The sequence below is a fragment of the Anastrepha ludens genome, chromosome 5, assembly GCF_028408465.1.
Source record: "Anastrepha ludens isolate Willacy chromosome 5, idAnaLude1.1, whole genome shotgun sequence".
NCBI lineage: Eukaryota > Metazoa > Arthropoda > Insecta > Diptera > Tephritidae > Anastrepha > Anastrepha ludens.
In genome coordinates, this window is record NC_071501.1 from 51,258,797 (window position 1) to 51,284,697 (window position 25,901).

General features: G+C 39.8%; 1 protein-coding gene across 1 annotated transcript; it reads left to right on the forward strand.

Annotated features, from left to right (window-relative positions):
* Positions 1–277: 277 nt before the first annotated feature.
* Positions 278–24,164, forward strand: LOC128864707 (zinc finger protein 397). Its single transcript, XM_054104458.1, has 3 exons — positions 278–1,255; positions 22,965–23,433; positions 23,507–24,164. Exons 1-3 carry the CDS (start codon positions 278–280, stop codon positions 24,115–24,117), a joined length of 2,058 nt encoding a protein of 685 aa, XP_053960433.1. The 3' UTR covers positions 24,118–24,164.
* Positions 24,165–25,901: the final 1,737 nt, after the last annotated feature.

Here is a 25,901-nt window from a genome sequence, read left to right on the forward strand (position 1 = left end):
TTGATGTGAGACATCGGTTAACGGCAATGCAACATAACGTATTTTGACGTGCAGCGTGACAGTTGGATGCGGATAAATACACGCATTTGCTAGCACTCGAGTGATTTGTGAATTTGTCGTAAAGATAAATAAGTTTAATTTGAAAATAAATAAATAAATCAGTAAACCAGCCATTAAACTAAAGCATAAACAAATTTTTAAGTAGTGCGCGCATTGGCTCGGAAAGGTAAAAAAAAGAGTCAAATACGCATTTTGTGTGGTAATGAACGATATTAAAATGGGCTTCAAGCATACGATGTTGCAACGCATACAAAACTATGAAGTGTGCCCCGCGAAATCGGTGACCAGCAGCAATAGTTCAGAATCGGGTGATGAACAAACGCAGCATACCGCTCACGTCACCGACTTCAGTATCAGTCGTATACTGGGCGATGATGCTCAGTTGAAAAGTGCTTCGAAAAATTACAAGGACTTTGCCAAAACTCCGACGATCAGCGCCAAGTCTAATACTACCGCACCCGGCCTATCAACTTCGTCGACCACCGATATTCTGGACCTCTCAAAATCCTCGCCTATCGTAGAACAGTTGCCAACAGTCAACATGCCACGCCAACCCGCTTATCCCACACCCACCTACCATAGTCTCCACTCAGACTTCTTAGCCGTCGCTGCAGCCGCAAATGCCACTAAATTTTATGCGCAATTTTTTCCTCATATGTTTCCTACCTACGCGGTGGCTAACTTCAATGCGCCTACACCAACACCTTACCAAAAACGCTACTTTGCACCGTACGTCATCAACTCAGTGCCTGCGAGTCCCTCAACTACCGCTCAGCCCGGCAGCTCTCGATTTTTAAGTTTGCCGAACCCTTGCAGTGCGCCCATATCGTCTTCACCGCCTAAAAATGTCTATCCACGCGCGAGTTGTACAGATTGCTTAGATTATTATAAACATTACCCCGCCTACAAGTCAGGAGGCATGCCGTCGGTACCTTCTTCGCCCACGTCTTCAACTGCGTCCACTTGCCACTCCTCGTTTAGCGCAAATTTTCTGAAGACGAAATCCTCCACCGACCTACTACTACTCAATTCCTCTACGATCGCTTTGACCACGGCGGCAAATTGCAAGTTAACAGCGACAACAACTAAATTGTGTGCAAGCAGCCCTGCGTCGGTGGCGACTTTGAATGCCGAGGAAATAAGCTATAAATGTTGTATTTGCGATAAGGTGTTCGGCTGCTCACAAACATTGCAGGTGAGAGTTTAAGATAAGTGAATTTAATAAGGAATGAGTGAATGAAATATCTAATTTAAAGCTAATGTTGTTCCCATAACGACATGCTCACTAAAATTATGCAGAAAAGCATCGGACAGAAGTGCTCGTTATTTATCGGTATCGAACTCATTTTAAAACTCACACAGAGACAGTGCGTTTAGTGTCTTCCTATTCATCTGGCAGGTTACACTTTAAGGCCAAAGTTTATGTAGCTTTATGAGTATTTTTTTTTTTTGTCTAAGCACCAGACCTCAGTGGTGGATCTCCTTTTGAATAAGCAACGGAGTTCCTGAAGTGAATGCATTGGAATCTTGGGTCCAATAGTTCTATGGAACTCTACTTAGCCAAATCCTTTACAGCTACTATGCACAAGTATTGTCGAACCACTACATAATGATTGATCTAATTTCAAATAAATAAAAATCCGTGAAAGAAGCGCAAATAAATACTCTAACCTCGCACTCGGTACCCACCTGAGTACTTGAATAAAGGACCCTTGTACAAAGAGTGCTTAGTACTAGAACAAAGTATCGAGAGTTTACTCATATTTACACGTATCGAAATAACACTATCTCTAGTTTGGGTCCACAAGGTGTATGCAGAGACACTGCTGGTCCATTAATTTGAATCTAATACCGCCTAGTGCTCGAAATCGGAGAAGAGATCTAAACGGTGATACTAAATTGCCATAAATTACTACGTATTTATGTAATGACATTTATATTATATATATATTTGGGTGTTTGGCCGAGCTCCTCTTAATATTTGTGGCGTGCGTCTTGATGTTGTTCCACAAATTGAGGGACCTACAGTTTTCACCCGCCTCCGAAGATATTTTTGTTCTTTATGGGGAGCTTTTTCATGGCAGAAATACACTCGGAGGTTTGCCATTGCGTGCCGAGGGTCGACAGCTATTAGAAAAACTGTTTCTTCATTTTAGTGTTTCACGGAGACTCGAACCTACGTACTCCGCATTCTGAATGGTAGTCACGGACCAACGCATTCGGCTACGGCGGCCGAAAAGGACTCTATACCCCTGCAATTGTATCCGTTTATCGCTACTAAATAAACACTACGATCACGTACATAATAACACAGACTCAATACTTTGAAAAATAATAAAACTGAAATTCCACCTATTCATAAACTAACCAAAGACCAAGAAGTCCATAGTTCCTTTTTGAGGTTTCAAAAGAGTGATAAAGTAGTAAAAGTCATACACACAAGGTGGCGCTAAATTAATCAGCCTATGGGAAGATTTAAAATTTTTGCAAATAGCGGCGCATGTCAATCATATTTGGCACTGTTGAAATCACTAAATCAAATTTGTTGAACTGTTGTAGACAAACCGACAAGCAGTTGAGTGCGAAATGGCCAAAATAAAAATTTGCGTCACTCAAAATCAATTTTTTTTTTATATAGAAAAAAGTTATTCAAGTACAAAATTGCCCACCCTGTATATCCCAAAAAAGAACAAAATTATGTTCTTATCTTTGGCTATGCACCGCGATCGTTGAAAGAAAAATCTGAAAAAACAGAAAGCCAGAAATGATACTGGACTAGAATAGAAAAAATTGGGGTGTCGATATTAAATGTGAGATCTGTGCTGCCTACACAGGGGTTCAAGAACCATAATTACAGAGAGAGCAAACTAAGAAAATGGTCTTTACGTTCAAGCTTTAAAGATATAGAGGTGTCATCTAAGGGGTTTTCCAATAACAGGTGTTCGGTGTTAAACAGGAGAGATGATTAACGATTTTTTGTGGCATTTTTCTTTGAATATCAAAATAGCACATCTTATTTTAAAACCCTTTACATGACACTTTAAAATTTCATTTAAATTTTGAATGGGTCTGCAGCTGGTTAGTTCACAGGTGTCAAATATGACTGACATACGATGCCATTTGCAAAAATTATAAACCTTCCGATAAGGTGTTTAATTCTGCGCCACCTTGTACAAGGCATGTAGTATTATTCTTTTATAAGCATAACATATCGGCAGAACACTCTGAATTCAAAAGTCTGATGTAGAGTAGGAATGTAGTGTAGGAATGGGACTGTATCTGTAAGACTTTTAGGTCTTTTAAAAGGTGGGTAAGTTTCAAGGGCCGGTGTTGCTTTTAAATAAAATATAATTTTTTTAAGAAATTGTTATCATTTCTCTTCATTATGATAATATTGGTATAGTTCATTTATGCATAGAACAAAATATCGGCCAAATGGCCACCGCGGCCTCGGCGGCACACCTCCATCCGATGGTCCAAATTTTCGATGACGCTGAGGCATAATTGAGATTCTATGCAGTGAATGTGCCGAATTATCTTATCCTTTAGCTCTTGAATTGTTGCTGGCTTATTGACGTACACCTTTTCTTTCAAATAACTCCAAAGAAAGAAGTCCAACAGTGTCAAATCACATGATCTTGGCGGGCAATTGACATCGCCGCGACGTAAGATTATTCGGCCATCAAATTTTTCGCGCGAAAGAGCTATTGTTTCGTTAGCTGTGTGACAAGTGGCACCGTCCTGTTAAAACCACAGATCGTCAACATCCATATCTTCCAATTCGGGCCATAAAAAGTTCGTCAACATCTCACGATAGCGAACACTATTCACAGTAACTGTCTGACCGGCCTCATTTTGGAAAAAATACGGCCCAATGATGCCGCCGGCCCATAAACCGCATCCAATAGTCACTCTTTGTGGGTGCATTGATTTTTCGGCAATCACTCTTGGATTATCATTCGCCCAAATGCGGCAATTCTGCTTATTGACGAATCCACTGAGGTGAAAATGTGCCTCATCACTGAAGATGATTTTCTTCGAAAATTGGTCATTCACTGTTGCCCGTTTTCACAATAAGCCTGAATAACTCTAACGCGTCGCTCGATTGTGTATCTTTCCACGGTTTAAATTGAGTTAATCTGAAATTGAAGAATGTCAAATCAAATGCAGAAAAAAACGTTAGGTTTAGGTGTGGTTTACATTCAATATCGGCCCTTAAAATTTAACCACCGGATTAAGATTAATAGTAGAAATTAAAGAGACAGAAAAATTGTGACAGTTTAATCACAACCACATTAATTGAATAGATTTAAAACAATCGTGTATTACCATTACCCCGTTGTAGTTACTACTATCGCATCCCCGACAGATTCAAGAATTTATTTCCAGAGCCTAATAGCATTAATGAAGAAAAGCCATGATGAGGAGAAGTTGGAAAATTGGGAAGAATCAGTATTTGATGCCAATTAGATCTCATTAATCTTAATTTCTCGTAAAGGCAATTGGGAGTTTCGCACTAATTATACTAATTGCATCTTAGAATTTAGTTTTTCCACAAACAAATGGTCACGCTCAGGAACCATAGCTGTAACGAGCTATATATGAGCTCAGACTATGTGAAGTGTAGATGAATAGATGTGAATGTAGGTACAATGAGTAGAATACCTAACTTTCTTCTAGTCTCTGATGGCGTGAACCACGCTGAAGCTCTGAATCTACTCTACACCTACTTACAGCTTTATTTATATGGTCAGAACAGCTTAACACAGAATTAATAACAAATCCTGAATTTTTAATCTTATTAGAGAGCATCAGGCGCACATACCGACAAACAATTTTGGAATATCTACTACACATGTACATATATTAAACGGCTACTAATGGGCAATACATATGAATTGCCGCATTTAGGCTAAGACAATTACCGTAGACCGATTGTAAAATTTCAGAGAGGCCATTATTAATTGTAAAAGAAAAGTCCTCAACTAGACAAATACAATTGAATATCATCAAGCATGGACATTGACATACTGACATACAGAGAATAGGTATTTCATTCCCAAAAATAGTAAATAAAGCGGGGCCAAAACAGAACCTTGCGGTAAACCGGAACTAACAAAACAAGTTGTGAAGGAGCTAGCCTTGCACATTAACTTTTGCGTTCTCCTGAAAGGTAACACAATAGCCACAAGGGCTGAAAAGTCCCGAGTCTAACACCATTTGATTGCCTTCATCCTTTTTTCAGTTAGTACTAACCATACAAAGACAGCTGTTAAAATTTCATGATATTCGATTCGTTAGTTCGTGAGTTATTGTGCTAAGAGTGACGCTACTTTTACTATTTTCAAAGAATGGATCAAAAAGAATTTCGTATTTTAATTTTACACCGCCTATCGGTTCGAGAAAATACCATTCAAGCGCTGCAATGGTTTGAAAAGTGTTATGAGGACTCCGCTCCATCAGAAACAACAATAAAACGATGGTTTGCTGAGTTCAAACGTGGTCGTAGAGACACCTATGATGCGCAACGTAGTGGACATCCAAATGAGGCGGTAACACCAGAAAACATCAAAAAATTCCACAACATCGTTTTGAATGATCGAAAAGTGACATTGCGTGAGTTAGTATTTGTGTTTTTTCTTTTTTATTACATCTGTCGATGGACACTTAGAAATTTTTATAGCTTAGGTGGGAGATTAATTATTATTTGAAATCAGCTTTTAAATAACATGCTTCAATTAATAGTTACACAGCTTACATTTAATATATTAGCAACAGTAATATACATAGTTTTAGTTTATCAAAATAGTATCTGCTAATGCTGTTGGTGTGATTCGCTTTAGTCTTAATTTCTGCGTTAGCTCCATGTGTGGTATTTCTTGTACCTCTTTGTTCGAATGTGTTAGTAGTTTTTGTGTGTGTTTCGTGCTGTATTTCTAAATTACGTCTTTTATGGGATCAATTTTGAGGTCGCGGTGTAAGTCTTCATTTGTTTGTACCAGGGTGCATTTACGATAGTCCTTAAAATTTTTGATTGAAGTCGTTGAATTATTTGTATATTTGATTTGCATGCTGTCCCCCATAGTTCTATGCCGTACTTCCAGATGGGTATTATCATTGCCTTATATTATATATTAGAAGTTTGTTGTATACTGACAGTTTTGAGACCTTGTTGAGTAGCCAAGACAGTTGTCTGAATCTGTTTTGCACTTCGTTCCTTTTTTGGATTATGTGGTCCTTCCATGTCAGTTTTGCGTCAATGATCATGCTCAGGTATTTAGCTTTTATGTTTTGAGTGATGACTGTGTTATTAATTTGTAATCGTAGGATGGTCATGTTTGCGGTTGGTATATATTACTTGGACCGTTTTGTCTGTGTTTACTTGGACTCCCCATTTTGCAAACCAAGTCAACATTGTGTCAATTAGATTTTGTAACTTCGATGAAGGGACATTTATATTCCTATCAGACGTAATTAATACTGTGTCGTCGGCGAAAGTAGCAATCATGCTGTCGTCATTTGGATAGGGAATGCCATATGTGTAAATTACATACAACAATGGTCCCAGTACGCTGCCTTGTGGTACTCCGGCATCCATTTTTAATATCTCCGAGCATTCGTCCTGATGTTTAATATAGAAGTACCGGTCGCTTAGGTAACTTGGCAGTAATAGATAGTGGCCAAGTGGAAATATTTGTTTTAACTTATATAGTAGTCCTGGGTGCCATACGCTGCCAAACGCCTTCGCTACGTCGAGATAAGTTGCGACACAGTAGTTTTTCTTGTCAATTTCATTAATGATTTTGTTAGTTCTTCGGTGCACTTGTTGAATGGTCGAGTGCTTATGTCGGTATCCAAACTGGTGGGAGGGAATTATGTTTTTCGCTTTATGATGGGGTCAAGACGAGCATGGTTCAAGTTTTCAAATAGTTTTGAAAGAATTGGTAAGAGGCTTATAGGTCTATATGATGATGGTTCACTGGCGTCTTCATTTGGTTTCGGCAAAGCTATTATTTCTGAAACTTTCCATGGAAGGGGGAAATACTTTAGCCTAATGGATGAGTTAAAGATGTTTCTTAAGTATATTATTCCATCGTCATGTAGTTCTTTTAATATTTTTCCATTGATTTTGTCATATTCTGAAGATTTTTTGTTGTTTATGGTCTTGATTTTGCGTCGAATTTCGTCCGGAGTTACTCTCTTGATAGGTTTGTTGGCTATGTCAGATGTAGCAGGCAGATTATAATTTTGAGTGTCCGTTTGATTTTTGAATGTCTTTTTAAAGGGTCTGGCGAGCACACTAGCCTCTTCTAATGGCGTTTGGCCCATGTGTGGTTTTCGTTTAAAATTGCATGTTGGTGAGGTGTTGTTTTCTTGATCTTCCGTGTTGTCCGCCCGAGTGAGTAATTGCTGCTTTTTGTTGGATCTAGGTTGGACAAAAAATTCTGAATTTTTTTGTCCTCGAAGTCCTTAAGCATTTCTTTAATCATCTTTGTCATCTTGTTAAGTCGTGCTTTATCTGCGGGATGTCTTGTTGTTTGCCATTCTGTCCTTAGTCTTTTTAGTCTTAATCGTTTTGAATGATCGAAAAGTGGCATTGCATGAGTTAGTATGAGAAAGTTCTGTTCAAGAACGTCACAAGTCAATCTAAATAATGGCAAAATATGAAACATGAATTGTACTTCGAATTGCTCCCACATCCACCGTATTCGCCCGATTTGGCTCCAAGCGACTACTGGCTGTGTTTAATTGTTTTAATACTTGAAAATAAGCTTTACATGAACGTTAAAAGGGTGTTACAAGCAACCATTATGTGGGCATAAGGTTAGGTTAAGAACTTAGAATTTAGAAGGCAAACTTAAAAATGTTCGGCCACGGTGAAGTCGGGTTAGTAATCGCTTTATCTCTTTCTTTGTAATTTAAGAGATTAAGAGGAAGTTTTTCTATGATCGCGTTGAGTTTCCTGCCGGTTTAAGAGAATTTTAGAAGAAATTAGTTTTCTTCCGCTAAATAAATCATTTCGCTGTGCTTTGAAGCCGTAAGGGTTATAAGATGTGAAGAGGTTAGGCTAGGTTGGTATGGTTGCGCAGGGAATGAGCACACTTGGATGAAGAAAAATGGATTCGTCCTTTGTGATACCATTATGAAGGAGCAGAGGTGAAAGAGAAAGACCTATGGGATACAGGGAGAGGGCGGGGAGAGGTGGTGCTGGGATGGTTAGGAGCGTGTGGATTACGAACGATGACTTTGCTGGGTTTGCGTCAATCGCTTTGTGCTGCTGATGAAATTCATCAGATTTTTCATGTCATCGCCAAGCGTAGCAAAGAAGGAAGAGTCAAGATGTCTGGATCTGAGCCCCGCCAGAACAGGGCAGCTAAGGAGAAGGTGCTGAGATGATTCCACCCATCCTCCATACATCCAGCGCAAAAAGGACTCGAGGTGATTCGAAATCTCACAGCATGCATTAATCGCGCATAGTGACCTGTGAGAAAGCCCCTGAGATTCGAGAGCTGATATTTTGTCAGCCTCAGAAGCTCGCCCGAGCGCCCCCGGTCCACACGTGACCAGAAGGATTTCGCGACCTTACAAGCCTGTGTACTTGTCCAACGCTCGCTAAGTTTGCGCGATGCCCATATTTTCAGGAGCAGACCACGGGTAGTCAGGGGGATCCCAATTCTCTCCCTTGTCTAGCCAGCTCATCTGCCTCAGCGTTTCCCGCAATGTCGCTGTGACCAGGAACCCAGATGAGGCTTATGTCAAAGAATTAGGACGCAGTCGAAAGTGAGGTCAAGCATTCCTTGACCAGTTTCGAATGCACCGTCACTGACCTGAGGGCCCTTATTTCCGCTTGGCTGTCGGAGTAAATATTTACTTTCCTGACTGTTAGTACGCATGTAAGCAGCCAATCAGCTGCCACCTTGATTGCGGCTACCTCTGCCTGGAACACACTGCAGGGGTCCGGTAACCTGAATTTGAGTTTGATGGCGAGCTCTTTGCAGAATACTCCTCCTCCAACCCTACCCTCCAACTTCGAACCATCCGTGAACAAGTTCACCAGGCCCTGTCTTCAAGTGTAGCCCCCCGTTCACTCTTCCGTTGACAGGGTGATGAACTCGACGTTTCTAAGGATGCTTGAGTGTCCATAAGTGAGGTTGAGCTTATAGCCCGAGCCCCTGAGTCTGATTGCGATACGTGTAGCGGCAATTCTACCTGCGATGTCTACAGGTACCACATTTAAAATTGCGTTCAGCGCCAGAGTAGTAGTCGTTCGAAGCGCTCCACTGATTCCAATGAGTGCCGACCTCTGAACTCTCTGCAGCTTCTTCACCAATGTCGTCCTCTATGGTGAGTTCCACCAGACTATGACAAGATGTGAGGAAGTGGATTGCAAAATTAATCATGCAATTTTGTTATTGAATAAATTTTTTAGTGAGTGAATAAGAAAACCATTTTATTTCTTATTATTTTTTCTTTGAGTAATGGAAATCTCTATTTTGACTCTTACGCGTTACTGTGCTTGTCTGTTTGTATACTACAGCTGTCTAGTTCACACGTGTCAAATATGATTGACGTAAGAGGCTATTAACAAAAATTATAAATCGCCACATTGTACATAATTATAAGCAAAATATGTCTGCGTATTTGAAGTATTGCCTAATTGGCTGCGAAATTTGCTTAGCCGCATGTTATTGAAATGAAAGGTAAACAGGTTTAGATCAAAAATAATAATAAAAATTATACTTCCTGCATTTAACTTTAATTAGTTTTATCGCAACGTGTTTGCAAAATTGCTCTTGAGATATCGAAGACTAGCGACCGCGCTTACCTTTTCCTCTTCTGGCTTCCATCTCCCCCTTGCAATGGCGTCAGAAAAAATTCATTCATCCATTGTTGAATGAATTTTATTTCCAGTTCAAGTGAGGCCTCATACCCTTGGAAGTAACTATGCGTAACTTATCGTATATAATCCAACCCCTAACTTGAATTTTGAACCAATATTCAGCTGATACGAGTATTGGAGGCTTACTATTATTAAAATAATGAGTTTTATAAATTAAATAAATGATTTTTTTTAAAGGTCGCTTTGGACTTTAAAGCGTTCTAAGAAACTTTTGTTACTTTGACAGACAATCGTTAATTATGATGATGAATCTTGAGCTGCTCTCGCTTTTTATTATTAAGGGGGAACGCCACTGTGGGGGGTCAAAAAATAGTCGATTTTTGGGAATTTTTTTTTGTAAGTTGGAATGATTATGCGAGGATCGGACAGAAGGCAATTTATTATATATGTATTAAACTATGTTGCTGTAAATGTTTATTAAAAAAAATTGGAAATTGACAAATTTATGTAAATAAACGTAACGAGTTAAAAAAAATGACGTCATCTGGTGGCAGCGATACAGCAATGAATAATCTTCTGAAATCAAAAAAACCAAAAATTTTATTAATCTACACAATATTGGCTATCGTTGTACGTAGCCGTTTATTTTTTTTGTGTTTTTGACAAAATGGTGGTGATTGGAATTTCGATGTGTGCTTTTCACCATTTTTTTTGATTTTCAACAGGCCCAAAACAATAGTTATTTTCAAAATTTCGAAAATCGGCTACGTACAACGATAGCCAATGTGATAACAAAAATTTTCAAAAAAAAAAAGAAAATTAAAGTCGGTTCATTAGTCTTCGAGAAATCGTTGCCACCGTATCAAAAAAAGTTGTTTCTAGAAAAACGCGTTTGAAATAAAGCATCGTATCGACGGGCGCTCACTTAAGTGCACATAGAATCGGGAATAAAGCGAATTTCGCTTTAAAATTTTTACCACATTTTCTTGAGTAGTTGTACTAACAATTTATGCAAAAAAAAATCAATTTTTTTGAATTTTCACAGTAGCGTTCCCCCTTAAATAAGTCTTAAATTATTGTTTTCAACTACTTCTGCTACCATATAGTGATATTGTGATACATAAATTCTAACTTTACTCAATTTTCCACTCTCTAAACAAACTTAAGGGGTCTCGGTGGTCTAGAGCTCGAAAATTTGTGGTAGAGTAAGATCGGGTATTGTGGGCTATTCAAGTAATGTGGTCAGCATAGATTGCTTATGAACTTCAAAATTCATATAATGGATGTTTTACGCTGCTCGCCTTCTGAATAGGACTCTTTACTGATGAGCTGTTGATCAAAATATTTTGAGAAGTGCAGTCGATTTGTTTTTCAGTGGCGTGTAATATGAATGGTATTTTTTTATCAAGTAATTATTTTCAGAGTGTGAAAGTTCAGATAGAATTATTAAACTATTCTGCATCTTTTAATGCGGTAAGAAACTCTTTTTAAATAAAAGTTTGTAATACTTTTTTCTTGTAAGTGATACAGTGGCTAATGTGGGCTAGTATGCGTCGGTTATTGTGAACTAGTAGGCCACATTACTCCCTTAGTATTGTATTTTCCTAATTCTCGTTAATTTTCCTGTTTTGTATTTCCCAATTATACATATTTAGACATGCCAAAAACCGAGAAATAAGGAAATGGGATCACGGTATGATGAAAAAATCCATTGTAGATGTTAGTAATGAGGAGATGGACTTCTTGCATCACAGACTTTTGGTGTAATATTGCAAAGAATGGCAAGAAGTAATGCATCCCCTAGCCTGCTTTTAAAAACCCCACTTGGATGTACGCCAATACAGGACGAAGCCACAGAAAAAGACCTTGTAAAATATACTTTTGAAATGGAATCAAAACTTTGCGGCCTCACAGGACACGATATTCGTTTCCTGGCGTTTCAAATAGGGGAAAGAAATAAAGTGCCAAACAAAATTTTCGGTCCTTAAGCAATGTGCAGGGAAAGGTTAGCTGCATGGATTCCTGCGCAGGCACAAAAAATTAGTTTAGATTTCGCTTTCCAAAGGCACTTTTTTAATATAGCAATGGGTTTCACAAAAGAAAATGTAAAGATGTTTTTCGATTTACTTGAGCAAGAGTATGAGAGACACAAATTTCCACCATCTGCTATACAGAATGTTGATTTATATTTACCTAAGTTTAATCTTTTTTTTTTCAACCAAAATTAAATTTTTAAAAAAATATGAATAAATTTATTGACTTATCATGAACTCTTTGTTTTTGGTGATTTTATCTAGTGGGCCACTTTACCCGAATACCCTGGGTCATATTACCCACCACTTTTCTTTTCATCAACTTTTAAGGTGGTTTCAGTTTTTCTATATTATCAGACGAAAACGATTATACAGGTTGGCTGATGAATTTTGCTACATTAAGAAACTCAAATAACTTTTGTTTTAGTGCATGGAATTCGTTTTTTTTTTTTTCAAGTTGAAGGTCATTAAATTTTATTAGATGTAGCTTAACTAGTTTTAAAAATAATTGAATTTAAATGTCCCCCATGCTCGTTGACACAAGTGCGGCATCTCAGTAAAAAGTTGTTCATTGCTGCTTTGAGAGTTGCGACAGGAATAGCCGCAATTGTTGCCCGAATGGATTGTTTTAGTTCATCCAAATTTGTTGGCTTTGTTTTATAAACTTCTTGTTTACATAAACCCCAAAAGAAAAAGTCACGTGCAGTAAGGTCAGGCGACCTGGGGGGCCAACGAAATTCGGAGTTTCTTGAAATCAGTTTATTGGGAAATTTTCGTCGCAACTCTGTCATAACAGTCTGGGCTATGTGAGACGTTGCCCCATCTTGTTGAAACCACACAGAGTTGAAAGGAATTCTCTTTCGGCGTAGTTCTGGATAGAAAAATTCTTTCAGCATTTTCAAATAACGGTCTCCAGTAACCGTAACGGTGTGACCATTTTCTTCAAAAAAATAAGGCCCGACAATACAGCGTGAAGAAACCGCACACCACACTGTCACGCGAAGAGGATGCAATTCCGTCTCGTGGAGTATCTGTGGGTTAGAAGTACTCCAAATTCGACAATTTTGTTTGTTCACATTGTCGTTTAAATCGAAATGGGCCTCATCAGACATGAAAAGGCAGTTTAACATGTTTTGGTCTTCTTCCACCATTTGCAGGATCTTCTGGCAAAATTCCAAGCGAATCGGCAAGTCTGCTGCATTCAGTTTGTTAACCATTTGAATTTTGTAGGGAAATAAGTCTAAATCTTTATGCACTATTGTTTGCAAAGACTGTCGGCTGACACCAAGTTGAGCAGATAAGCTTCTTGTTGAAACCCTTGGATTGCTTTGTATAGCTGCAGCTACAGCAGCGATCGTTTCCTCCGTCCGAACTGGTGGGTTTCGATGATAAGGCCTTCTTGCGACTGTTCCTTGCTCAGCAAAATTATTCACCAGTCTCATTATGGTCCATCTGCTCGGGGGATCGCCGCCAAACATCCGCCTGTACTCTCTCTGTACCAAAACTACGGACTCCAGTGCGTGATAGCGGCGGACTATCCAAATTCTTGTTTGCGTGTCCCAGTTATCCATTTTAATAAATTTTAAAGATCAATCTGCAAATTAAAACAAAAATGGAACAGATAACTTAAAAAGAAAAAATGTTATTCAATTTTTTTTTGGTAGCGGCTTTCATCAGCCACCCTGTTAAAAAGAAAAAAAGATCGCTATTATGAGTAATTTTTTTGTACAATAAAAAATTAAAAAACGATTTTTACATTTTTTAGGATTTTTATATTATATAACTTCTTTTATATATTGTACAAAAATGAAGCAAACACATTTTTTTAAATTTTAATAATTTTTAAAATGGCACTGAAGTTGACCCTCACGAAAAATTGGAGCGGGCTGGTGTTGTACATCTTGGGTCTTCTTTTTATCTGAAACATAAAAACCACAAAAACCGCAAAAAAATTATTAATCAGTATGACTGTAGTTATGTCCCGTACTAGAATAAAAAAAAATAACAAAATGGTCGGTTGAATTTCACACTCTAATAACACAGGCCGACAAAATTTAACCAACATTCAGACCCAGAAACCAGACTATATATTTCCGAAGGTTTATGATGCGCTGAATTGCTCTATCAGCTCTGGTTTTCGAGATATCCTAACCTAAAAGTGCAAAAAACCCCATTTTTGCCCATATTTGAGGTTATGTAGCCTTGCAGATGTTTTCTTTCACCAAAATTAAAGGATGGCATCTTTAAATACAATCCTTCTTTTTTCAAATGGCGTTTTGTTTGCTCAAATATCATTTTTTTTTTCGCAGAGATATCGCATTTTGAAATTTTCATGTTTCGAAATTTTCCTACACCTGAAAATCGATTAAGATAACATAGACATGATATAGTCGCTTACTAATTTTCTTGAATTGAGTCTTATTTTTCTTAAAATTTTGTCGGCCTAGTTCCATTAAACACGAAAGATACGATTATCGTAAAAACTCAAACTAATAAATTAATTTTAGTTATCAATCCGAATTTCGCATGGGCAGAGAAGCAGATATTAGTTTAAATTATTTCGGATACTTTTCCTTGTAGACTAGTGTAATCGTTTTTTGTTCAGTTTTTTAATACAAAAATGTACGAAATAATTGAAGTAATAATATGATTCTAGTACGGGCGGTAGCCATTGGTTTTGTGAAAAACATATTAAAATTTCAGACGATCCGGTTGAATAATTTTTTTTTTTTTGACAAACCAGAGCCCGAAAAAAATCGTTTTCGAGTTTAAAGTTTGAGATACAGGAGCGTGCGGACCACTCTCTACCTAGTTATTGGGCTGTAGATGCTATAATATTGGGAATTTCCGCATGAAAATTTCACAGTATATTCTTAAGATGCTATACTTTCGAAATATCGAAAAAACAAAAAATCGATTTTTTGAAATATCTAGACCACCGGGTCCCTTTAATATCTCAAACTTGTCAATGTATTTTATTCTTGTAGTTTTTAATCCGAAGGTCACATACGGGCAGCTTGCCATTCGTTGCTGGACCATCTCAAGGCCACAGTCAAGGCAAAAGGTGGTCATATCGAGCAAAAGTAAAATGATTCTTAATTTTGTATTATTTTAACACATTTGTTACTTTGAATTTAATAAAAGTACTTTTCTTAACTAAATTTATGGACTTTTTAATTGGTTACAGTTCGAGTGCCGGACCCTGTATCATGATTGTCAATTTTAGCCTCACGCAAATCATTTTACATATCAGCAATGAAAATTAGGAAGGAATTTAGTATCCTGGAATAAATGCTTCTAAGTTCTAAGTTCAATAATGACATATTTGTATATAACATAAATTATCTCGAGAAGCATTTTCATTTTTTAACAGTAAATATCTGCTAAGGTTTTTCACCACACGTGCATGAATTGCCTACAAGCATCGCGAACGATATTATGACTTCCACAATTAATATTTAGATATGTATTCACAAAAATAAGTATGCGTGTGCATATGAATGTACATACTTATGTCTAACTGCATACGCACACAAGTACATACATATGTATATTACGTATGTGGACACGTTGGTATAAACAACAGCTACGATTTCGATTGGGTGGAGCTAAAACAAAAAACCAGTTTTATACTTACGCACACACACACATATGCAGATTTGAACATAGGTGGAGTCAACCCGTGTCGGTATGGCGGGGCTGGTTGCAGTTGTATGCACATACTTACATACATCCAGTATGCAAATAAATTTGAAGTGTTGCCAGTGCGTACAAATGTTTGTATGTGTGTATTTCTGTAGTAAAGCATAAAATAGACAGTTAACACAAAGTATGGAGAGTTGTGTAAATGGAGAAGATGGAGAAAAACAGGTTTCCTTGCTGTGTTTGGCGACATCACGTACACATTTAGGCGCCGCTGTGTAAAATAGCACCAAGCAACTGGCGAGGGCGCTGCTCTGGTTGGTTGTTGCGAGTGAGGTCTGCGAAAGAGTAAGCAATGCTGTTACTGGTGCGATCAACTGACTCGCGATGCGTTGCTGAAATGATTCGGCGAGAGAAGGCAGGTGAAAGAAGCGTGATATGTACAGTCTTGCGTAAAATTTTAAGGTAACTGTGGTATGATGGTAATACAGGGTGACCGATGGGAATCTGACGTTTTTGAAATGAACAGTACACAGTTATTTTAAATGAAATATTTTATTTTAATACACAAAATTCTTTGTCATGACATGCCATTTGAAGATGAATATTATTTGTGAAAAATTAACATCCCCATCCAAATGAAAATGCGCCTTGTCACTCATGATAATAACTGCATTCTCATTGTCTTCCAAAAGCGCTTGCATTCGAAAAGCAAACTCCTGCCGCTGCGCATAATCTCTTTCCTCAAGCTTCTGAGCAACACACATCTTGTAAGGGTGAGATTTTAAGTCTTTCTGGAAAATTGTTCGCAGAGATTCACGGCTCATTCTTAATTCGCGCGCGTGTTTACGTGCAGAGCGCCCAGGGCTACGAGTCAGCGCGGCTGTCACACGCTCGATGTTGTCTGGTGTTCTTGCTGTGTTAGTCGGACCTGGTGGCTTCTTTTTCACAACTGAGAATCGTGTTGCGGCTTGGAACGGTTCCACGACGCCCACGATTGAAACGCACACGAAAAAGTCGCTGCACGGTAATAACAGACCCGCCATTCTGCACAAATGCGTCATACGCAAATATGCGATGTTCAACCGTCCACCGCTCCATAGCTACTGAAACGGCATCGAATGGCGAGATTACTGGCTTGTAATTCGCCTCCCTACTCCTCTCACCGGCAGAGTACTAGCCATCCCAAAAACGTCAGATTCACGTCGGTCACCCTGTATAATCAAAATGACGGACACCGTGGCTGAATGTTTTGTGCGTGACTATCATTCGTTAGTGCCAAAAAAAAAAATTAAAAAAAAAAATTTATAATACAAAATTAAATTTCAAAGAACACATGTTTGTCCGTCCGATTATACCTTTCTAATCATTATTGTTGCAATGCCACTATATCAGCTGCACACCGAAATAGCACACGCTGTAATTATATTGAAATTTTAATTAAAATATTTATAGAATCGCATCATTTTCATAAGTTACCTCAATATTTAGTTGATTGGCCACAACTTTTTTGGTTAGTCTAGTTGCATCACATCTTCAGGACATACTCTCCAATAATGTCCTGCATCTGCTCACCGGTATCGAATTCCACTCTTTTTTGATTCCTTCCCATAATTCATCGGCATTTTTGAAATTGTTTCCCCCGATCTAAACATTTACATCATTCCGGGCAACTCAAAACTTCTACACGTTCTCTATTGAACCACTCTTTCACCACCTTTGATGCATGTTTAGGATCATTATCCTCCATGAATATCCAATTTACAGGCATATTTTCAAAAGCAAATGGCTCCATTGTACTTTTAAGTATATCTAAATAAATATGTTTCTCCATTGTGCCTTTAATTCGCACCAATGGACCAACGCCATACCACGAAAACGCACCCCAAGCCATAACACTTCCTCCACCATGCTTAACTGTTTTCTTAGTGTACCTTGAGTTGTACGCTTGGTTTTTGGACGATTAACGAATGATTTTCCATCAGGTCCGATCCTATTAATCTTAGCTTCATCGCTCCACTCTTTTCCAAAAATTTACATCCTTACTTTGATGCAGCAAATGTTAACCACGCTTTGATACTTTTTTTTTTTTGTAAGAAGTAGTTTCTTCCTGCTAGTTCTCCAATACAAATTGGCTTCATTGAAACGTCTTCTAACCAGTCTACTGGATAGATTAAGTATGTGCTCTTCATTAATTTCCGTCATTATGGTATTTGTGGACTTAAAAGGATCGGCCCTACATTTCCGTCCAATAATTTTATCTAATCTTGGCGTGATTTTACGTGGCGGAGGCTTTCTTATTTTTTTGTTTTGCAAAAAACTTTCGTCTGCTTGGATCAATTCAATAGAACTATGCACCATTTTTCTAGAACAATCTAATAACTCGGCAACTTTCGAATTGTTGATGCCTTTTTCAAAAAGATTCCAAATAAGCTTCCTTTTTTTAAGAGTAACGATAACGGTAAATTTCAAACGGTATCAAGAGAGTATTGACAACACATGACCAAAAAATTTATCTACGCCTGTGTATAAAAACATTACAGTAATAAACATTTTAAAATTAGAAGTGAGCTATTTCTCTGTCCCTGGCTGTATCTGGTGGTTTTGGAGGTACTGACAAAAGCGTGGGGACATTATTGAGAAGCCATAATTTTACTATATGAGCTATATGCTTGGGGTCATTGCCTTGTTGAAAGCAGTATTCAAGTCATAACCCCAGCATCTCAACGGCTTGCTTTAAATTTTGTTTTAATATATATATATGTATATTTTCCCCGAGGCTCCTAGATGGAGCATAGATCCTCAATAAACAAATTATAATTAATTTTATGTAAGGCAAACATTCTTGCTTCTGCGTCGACCTGACGCCTCCACGTATTGGCTGGTCTCTCACGTCTGCGGCTGCCTTGGCGGTTCGAATCCAGTGCTGTTCTTGTTATGTCATCATGGGGCTTTCTCAACGTGTGACCGATCCATTTCCACTTACGGCGTTGCATTTCTATGTGGACGGGTGTTTGCTTGGTCACGATCCAGAGATCAGCGTTACTAATAACCTGGGGCCAATATGTGAGCATAATCTTGCGTAGGCAAAGATTAAGAAAGGCTTGCAGCGATTGTAGTACATACATGCCGATATGTTCCAAGTTTCACACCCATACAATAGTACGGAGTTTACGTTGGCATTGAAAATCACTTTGGTATGCCTGGAGATGTGAGACGCTCTCCACACCTTATCCAGGATGCCAAATGCAGCGCATCCCTTGGATATACGGTTAGGTATGTCAGCTGCTTAAGCGCCGGTTTTGGAGATAATGCTCCCCAAGTAGCAGAATTCATCCACATCTTCCAGGGGTGTGCCGGCAATCTGAAGAGCTTGCGATTCGCTGGTGTTGATGCGCATAACTTTAGTCTTCGCGATATTGATTTTTAGTCCAGTTTGTGCTGCGACCTCGCTCACCGCATGAAGTTTTGCTGATATGTGCGAATATTTATGCGACAGCAGACATATGTCGTCAGCATAGTCTAAATCCTCCAGGTGGCCACACATACCCCAGGATATGCCTCTGTTAGTCGTTTTAAAATATCCATATATGCAATTGTTGAATTGATAAACACCAATTTTCCCAGGCCACCAGCTGCATCACTATATTTCAGTGGTATTATGTTTTTTTTTTTTTGGTAATACATTTTTTTATTCAGCGCTGTACTATATTTTCTTCACACAATTTTTCTTCTTCTGATACCAAAAATGCAATATTTGGTTTCATCCGAAAAAATAACCTGTTTCTAAAATTCTGGAGTGTTGTGTAAATGCTCATTTGTCAAAGCAATGCAACTTTGCCTATTTATTAGAGAAATAACTGGCTTCTCTCTAGCAAGTTTTCTATGATAGTCAACGTTTCTTAAGACTCTGCCTGCAGTTGAAACACTAAAATATTTTTGAAATCCATTTTATCTTTCACTTTTGAAGCTGTTATCTTTGCAATTTTCTTCACAAGCCCTTTAAAACTGCGTTTTCCCTTTATGCCTATTTACAGGGACGCCCTGCTCTTGGCCTGCTCTTGAAGTTATAATTCCGGTATTTTCGTAGTTTTGAATTACCGTCCAAACTCATGCCCATGCTCTGCTTGTTCTTGCAATTTGTAGATATTTTGGCCTTCTTTCCACCATTTTATTATCACTTCTGCATTTTAGAATTCATATAGGTTGGCAAAAAAGTCTTGCGGTATTTTTATTGAATTTTCAATTGTTCATAAAATTGGTTATAATAATGCGATTTAAGTCAAATATGCGCCGTATTGTTCGATGACGAGTTCCCAACGAGATGCCGACTTCATAATGCCCCTCTTATAGAAGCTCGCTTCCCTATTGTCAAAAAACTCGGAGAGCCAATTTTCACAGGACTCTCTTGTGGACAACTTCCGACTACCAAGCTCGTTCGCCATGGACAGAAATAGGTGGTAATCACTTGGTGCGCGATCCGGACTATACGGTGGATGCAAAAGAACCTCCCATCCGAGCTCCCGGATCTTCTGGCGCGTCATCAAAGATGTGTGTGGCCTGGCGTTGTCCTGATGGAAGACAATTCGGCCTCTGTTGATCAAAGATGGCCTCTTCTGCATGAGTGCTGCATTCAAGCGGTCCAGTTGTTGGCAGTGCTGGTCCGAATTGAGCGTTTGGCCATAGAGGAGCAGCTCATAGTGGATGACTCCCTGCCAATCCCACCAAACACACAGAAGAACCTTCCTGGCCGTCAATCCAGGCTTGGCCACCATCTGGGCAGCTTCACCGCTTTTCGACCACAACCGTTTGTGCTTCACGTTGTCGTAAGTGACCCACTTTTCATCGCCAGTCACCATCCGCTTCAAAAACGGGTCGATTTTGTTGCGATTCAGAAGCGATTCGCATGCATCCATACGGGCAAAAATGTTTTTTTGCGTCAAGTCGTGTGGCACCCATACATCGAGCTTTTTTTGAATCCAAGCTTCTTCAAATGGTTTATAACGGTTTGATGACTCATGCCCAGCTCTTGGCCGATGCTACGGCTGCTACTATGCCGGTCTCTTTCGATCAATTCAGCGATTTTATCGCAATTTTTGACGACAGGCCTTCCGGACCGTGGCGCATCTTCGATCTCTGCACCAGAACGAAAACGTTGAAACCATCGTTGTGCGGTGGAAATGGAAACTGTATCGGGTCCATAAACTGCACAAATTTTATTGGCAGCATGAGATGCATTTTTGCCTTTATCGTAGTAGTACTGTAAAATATGCCGTATTTTCTCTTTATTTTGCTCCATGTTTGCGACGCTATAACTCACGAACGACTAAAAGCAAACAACAATTAATCAAACACGTGTTAGCACGTGAAAAGAGCTTTCCAAAAAGCTCTAGCGTGAACCGATGCGACGAATACAACTAGAACTACGCGCTTGCAAAGACAAGCTTGCGGAAATACCGCGAGACTTTTTTGCCAACCTTTATTATTTTTGAATTCAACTTTAGTTTTTTGAAACTTTTGCACAATACTGTATATACGTACATATGTACATAGGGATATTTTTTTTATATTTACTGCGCACTGCTTATAGACAGACACGACTTGAGACTAGGCGCTCAAACATTTAACAGAGAAAGAAATCCATTATTTTTCTGCAGCATTTTTGCGCAAATAGCTTGAGACTTTTTTATGGTCCATATTTAGTTCCTGCGCGAGGCTTCGTCTACGAACATGCCGGTCAAATCAAAAAGGGAACACTTTTTTAGTATTTAACAGCATATCTTTCCACATTTAAATAAAATAAATTATTTCCTGGCTCATATCAACTAATCCCAGCACTTCTTGTTCTTAATTGGCGCGATAACCGCTTACGCGATTTTGGCCGAGTTTCTTTCTCGTGCTAACCGTCCCTAGTTGGGCACTCCAAGTGAAGCCAAGTCCTTCACCACCTGATCTTTCCAACGCAGAGGAGGACTTCCTCTTCCTCTACTACTACCAGCTGGTACCGCATCGAATACTTTCAGAGCCGGAGCGTTTGTATCCATTAGGACGACATGACCCCGCCAACTACGCCAGATCCAGCGACTACGATCTTTATTCGCTGCGTTATGTCTATGTCGTCGTAAAGCTTATACCGCTCGTCGTTCCATCGTCTGCGATATTCGCTGTTGCCAACGTGCAAAGGTCCAAAAATCTTACGCAGAATCTTTCTCTCGAACACTCCAAGCGTCGCTTCATCGGATGTTGTCATCGTCCAAGCTTCTGCGGCATACGTTAGCACGGGCATGATGAGAGTCTTGTAGAGTGTTAGTTTTGTTCGTCGAGAGAGGACTTTACTACTCAATTGCCTACTTAGTCCAAAGTAGCACTTGTTGGCAAGAGAGATTCTACGTTGGATTTCAAGGCTGACATTGTTATTGGTTCCTAAATAGACGAAGTCGTTTACAACCTCGAAATTATAACTGTCTACAGTGACATGGGTGCCGCTACGCGAGTGCGCCGACTGTTTGTTTGAAGACAGGAGGTACTTCGTTTTGTCCTCGTTCACCACCAAACCCATTCGCTTTGCCTCTTTATCCAGTTTGGAGAAGGCAGAACTTACAGCGCGGTTGTTAAGGCCGATGATGTCAATATCATCGGCACACGCCAACAATTGTACGCTCTTATAAAAAATTGTGCCTGAGCGATTAAGTTCTGCGGCTCGTACGATGCGCTGCAACATCAGGTTAAAGAAGTCACACGACAGCGAGTCACCCTGTCTGAAACCTCGTTTGGTATCAAACGGCTCGGAGAGGTCCTTCCCACTTCTGACGGCGCTGCTGGTGTTGAGCAACGTCATCTTGCATAGCCCTATTAGTTTTGCGGGGATACTAAATTCAGACATCGCGGCATACAGGAAACTCCTTTTCGTACTGTCGAATGCAGCTTTGAAGTCGACGAAAAGATGGTGTGTGTCGATTCTCCTTTCATAGGTGTTTTCCAGGATTTGGCGTATTGTGAATATTTGGTCGATGATAGACTTTCCAGGTCTAAAGCCGCACTGATAAGGTCCAATCAGTTGGTTGACGGTGGGCTTCACCCTTTCACGCAATAGGCTCGCTAGAACCTAATAGGCGATATTTAGAAGACTAATCCCGCGGTAATTGGCACAGATTGCAGGATCGCCCTTCTTATGGATTGGGCAGAGCACACTTAAATTCCAATTGGCAGGCAAGCCTCACTGCCTATACTTGAAAACACCGATATTCTTGGACAGTTTTGGTCTTTCAATACCATCAAAAACACTTATTCTCCTTTTTCGTGATATTTTTCATTCCTTTTCAAGTGAAAAACTTAGTATTATGTTAAGATAGAATTTTTTTTAATTTTTCAATAATTTCCCCAATAATTTTACAACTCAAATTCTGTTTCAGGCACACGAAAAGACCCACAAGTCGCCACGCTACGAATGTACCGACTGCGGCAAAGGTTTCTCTCAGCTGCGCAACTACAAATATCATCTCTCCGTGCACCGCGGCACCAAAGAATTCGCCGCTGAATGTCCGGAATGCGGCAAAACATTCAACGACAAGGGTTATCTCAGCAGTCACATGAAGATCCATCGCAACAAAAAGGAGTACGAATGCCCCTATTGCCCCAAATCGTTCAACCAGCGCGTGGCATTCAATATGCACGTACGCATACACACGGGAGTTAAGCCGCACAAGTGCGCCGAATGCGGCAAACGCTTTTCGCGAAAAATGCTACTCAAACAGCACATGCGCACCCACAGCGGCGAGAAGCCCTACCAGTGCTCCGTGTGCGGTAAATCTTTCGCAGATCGTAGCAACATGACGCTGCATCATAGACTTCACTCAGGTGGGTTGGCAAAGAGTGCACGATTTGTTCCCATTTCATTTATTAATTGCTAAATATCTTTGTATCTTTGCAGGCATCAAACCATTCAACTGTCCCATTTGTCCGAAGGCATTCACCAAGAAACATCACCTTAAGACTCACTTGAACTACCACACTGGCTGCAAGCCGTACATTTGCCCACATCCCAACTGCAATCAGGCCTTCACTCAGTCCAGCAACATGCGCACGCATGCCAAGAAATGCCAATATCGTCCACTGCAATTACCCTATCCGGTTGCGTCGTCAACAAGTAACGCATCAAATGCAGTCTCATCAGCCGCAATGGCATTGCCTTCCACCAGTGCGGCATCATTAACACCAATTGTGTCACGTCTCAGCATACCGCCAATCGTTACTGGAACTGGAACAAGTAGTGCAACAACAGCTGCAGCTGCTTTGTCTTCAGCGGCAGCGGCGGCGGCAGCGGCTGCGGCGGTGGCCAACACAACGGCATCGCCACACATTCCTAATTTTTCAACGGCCCTGTCGGCTAGTATGCGAATGTTGTCTGCTGTGTCAGCTGCAGGCGTCGCCACACTGCCTAGCGGTACCACATCCGGCAGCCACAACGTTGCCGCACAGCAACCACTTTTGCCATTTCCGCCTGCGCAACAACCGTTAATGGGTACACTACGACCGTTTTAATTGCAGCGAGGGCAGTTAATTAATTTGTTGGTTTGCTTGAAATGAAGAAGAGAATTTACTTTTATTAAATTTTTAGGTAGTATTTATATACGAGTATATTTGTGATTTAATCTAAAATAATTATACAAACAAACTTTCGAAACTCAAAGTACTTCCATATAATTTGTAAATCATTAATATATATTTTATATAAAGTGGTATGTCCTTGGATACCTTATAAATTATTAAATTATGTGGAACATAAAACTCACTCTTAAATAATTGGATTTTCTTCTTCTTTATTGGGGTAGCGAATTTTGGCTTAGTTCAACATAGAAGAGCGCCAATTGTTTCTTCTGCTTGCATTCGCCGCCATTCGGAAGTTGTGCTCAATGAGGCCAAATTGCTGTCTAGGTGATTAAAAAATTCCCGGATTATATTCAGAAAATTCGGCTTCAAAGTATTCCCCATCAACTGCAACGCAGCTACGCCAGCGTTTGATTAAGCTCGCGAAGCATTTCTATTACTCTGTTTTCGATATAGCCTCTCGTCTGTTAGGTGAATTCGACGGCTGTTGGATGGTATTCGTTTCATTTTTAGTCGAAAATTCTCGGATAATGATGGCACTGTCCGACGGTTATAATGGTGCAAAATCCGTGAGTTGTTTTCCCACAAATCCGTTTTTTCGGCGAATTGCTTCATGTAAATGCCTCATAACACTCAAATAAAAGTCTTTAGTAACTGGCTGACCTTCTGAGAAAAATTCGTGATATACAATACCGTTCGCGGTGTAGGTAGGTAGGAAGGTAAAATGGCAAGAATGCCACAGTCACACTTCAAGTAGCACTTACGTGCCGTTCTGATACCATAATGTGGACCACTACCTGTGCAAAGGAAAATGTTGGGAAGAGAAAACCTTCTATAGCCATCCAGTGCTGTTGATGTAGTGGAGGCGAGAAAAGGGATATAGGCTGGAGAATTTCTTCAAGTCATCCCCAAAGGGTACGCTAAGGAATCTTAAGCGCCTAGACGCCAGCCCGGCAGAGAAAATGTTCAAAAGTCTCTTTCTCTGTAGGATCTCCACAGCTTCTGCAATAGGGGTTGTACGGAATTCCAAGCTTCTCCGCATGAGTACCGATCACCCAGTGACCAGTGAACACTGCAATGAGTTTGGAAATTGAATGGTGGGGGATTCCCATCACCTTAAGCATTCTGTTTCTATCGTATTGAGGCCATGGTGTTTTCGAAATAGCGCACGATGAGACAGACCTCTGTCCTGCGCTTTTCTAAGAAATACATCGTGTAGTTTCAACAACGGTCAAAGGGGCACCGATGTCAGCGAAGGGGACAGCTGAAACCGGTTATATCGACCCCTTCCTGGCAAGCTCGTCGGCAATTTCATTTCCCTCTATATTCTTGTGCCCAGGAGCCCAGATAAGGGAATAGTTTCCTGCACGTTCGAGACGTTTGAGTTCCTCTTTACAGGAGTTCACCAGAAGAGAGCTGCAATACGGCGACGACAGTGCCTTGATCGCAGCTTGACTATCGGAAAAAATATTAATGTCTCTCTCCCAACAGCGATCTTGAAGTATTTTACATGCCTGCAGGATGGCGAAGACCTCTGCTTGAAAAACGCTGCTCGTTTCCGGCAGTTTAAAGGAGACCGAAATGCTGGCTGATTTAGAGAAAACCTCCGCTCCCACTCCAGATTCCATTATGGATCCGTCAGTGAAAACAAAGGTACCTATATCCCGACTCTCCCCTCCTTCCAGTCTTGCCTGCTCGGAAAGATAGCCATAGCACAA

Coding starts and splice junctions, on each gene's coding strand:
- LOC128864707 (XM_054104458.1), top strand. CDS start 278: ATGGGCTTCAAGCATACGATGTTGCAACGCATACAAAACTATGAAGTG. Junction 1,256..22,964: donor GCTGCTCACAAACATTGCAG/GTGAGAGTTTAA, acceptor TTCCCCAATAAT/TTTACAACTCAAATTCTGTT. Junction 23,434..23,506: donor GCATCATAGACTTCACTCAG/GTGGGTTGGCAA, acceptor GTATCTTTGCAG/GCATCAAACCATTCAACTGT.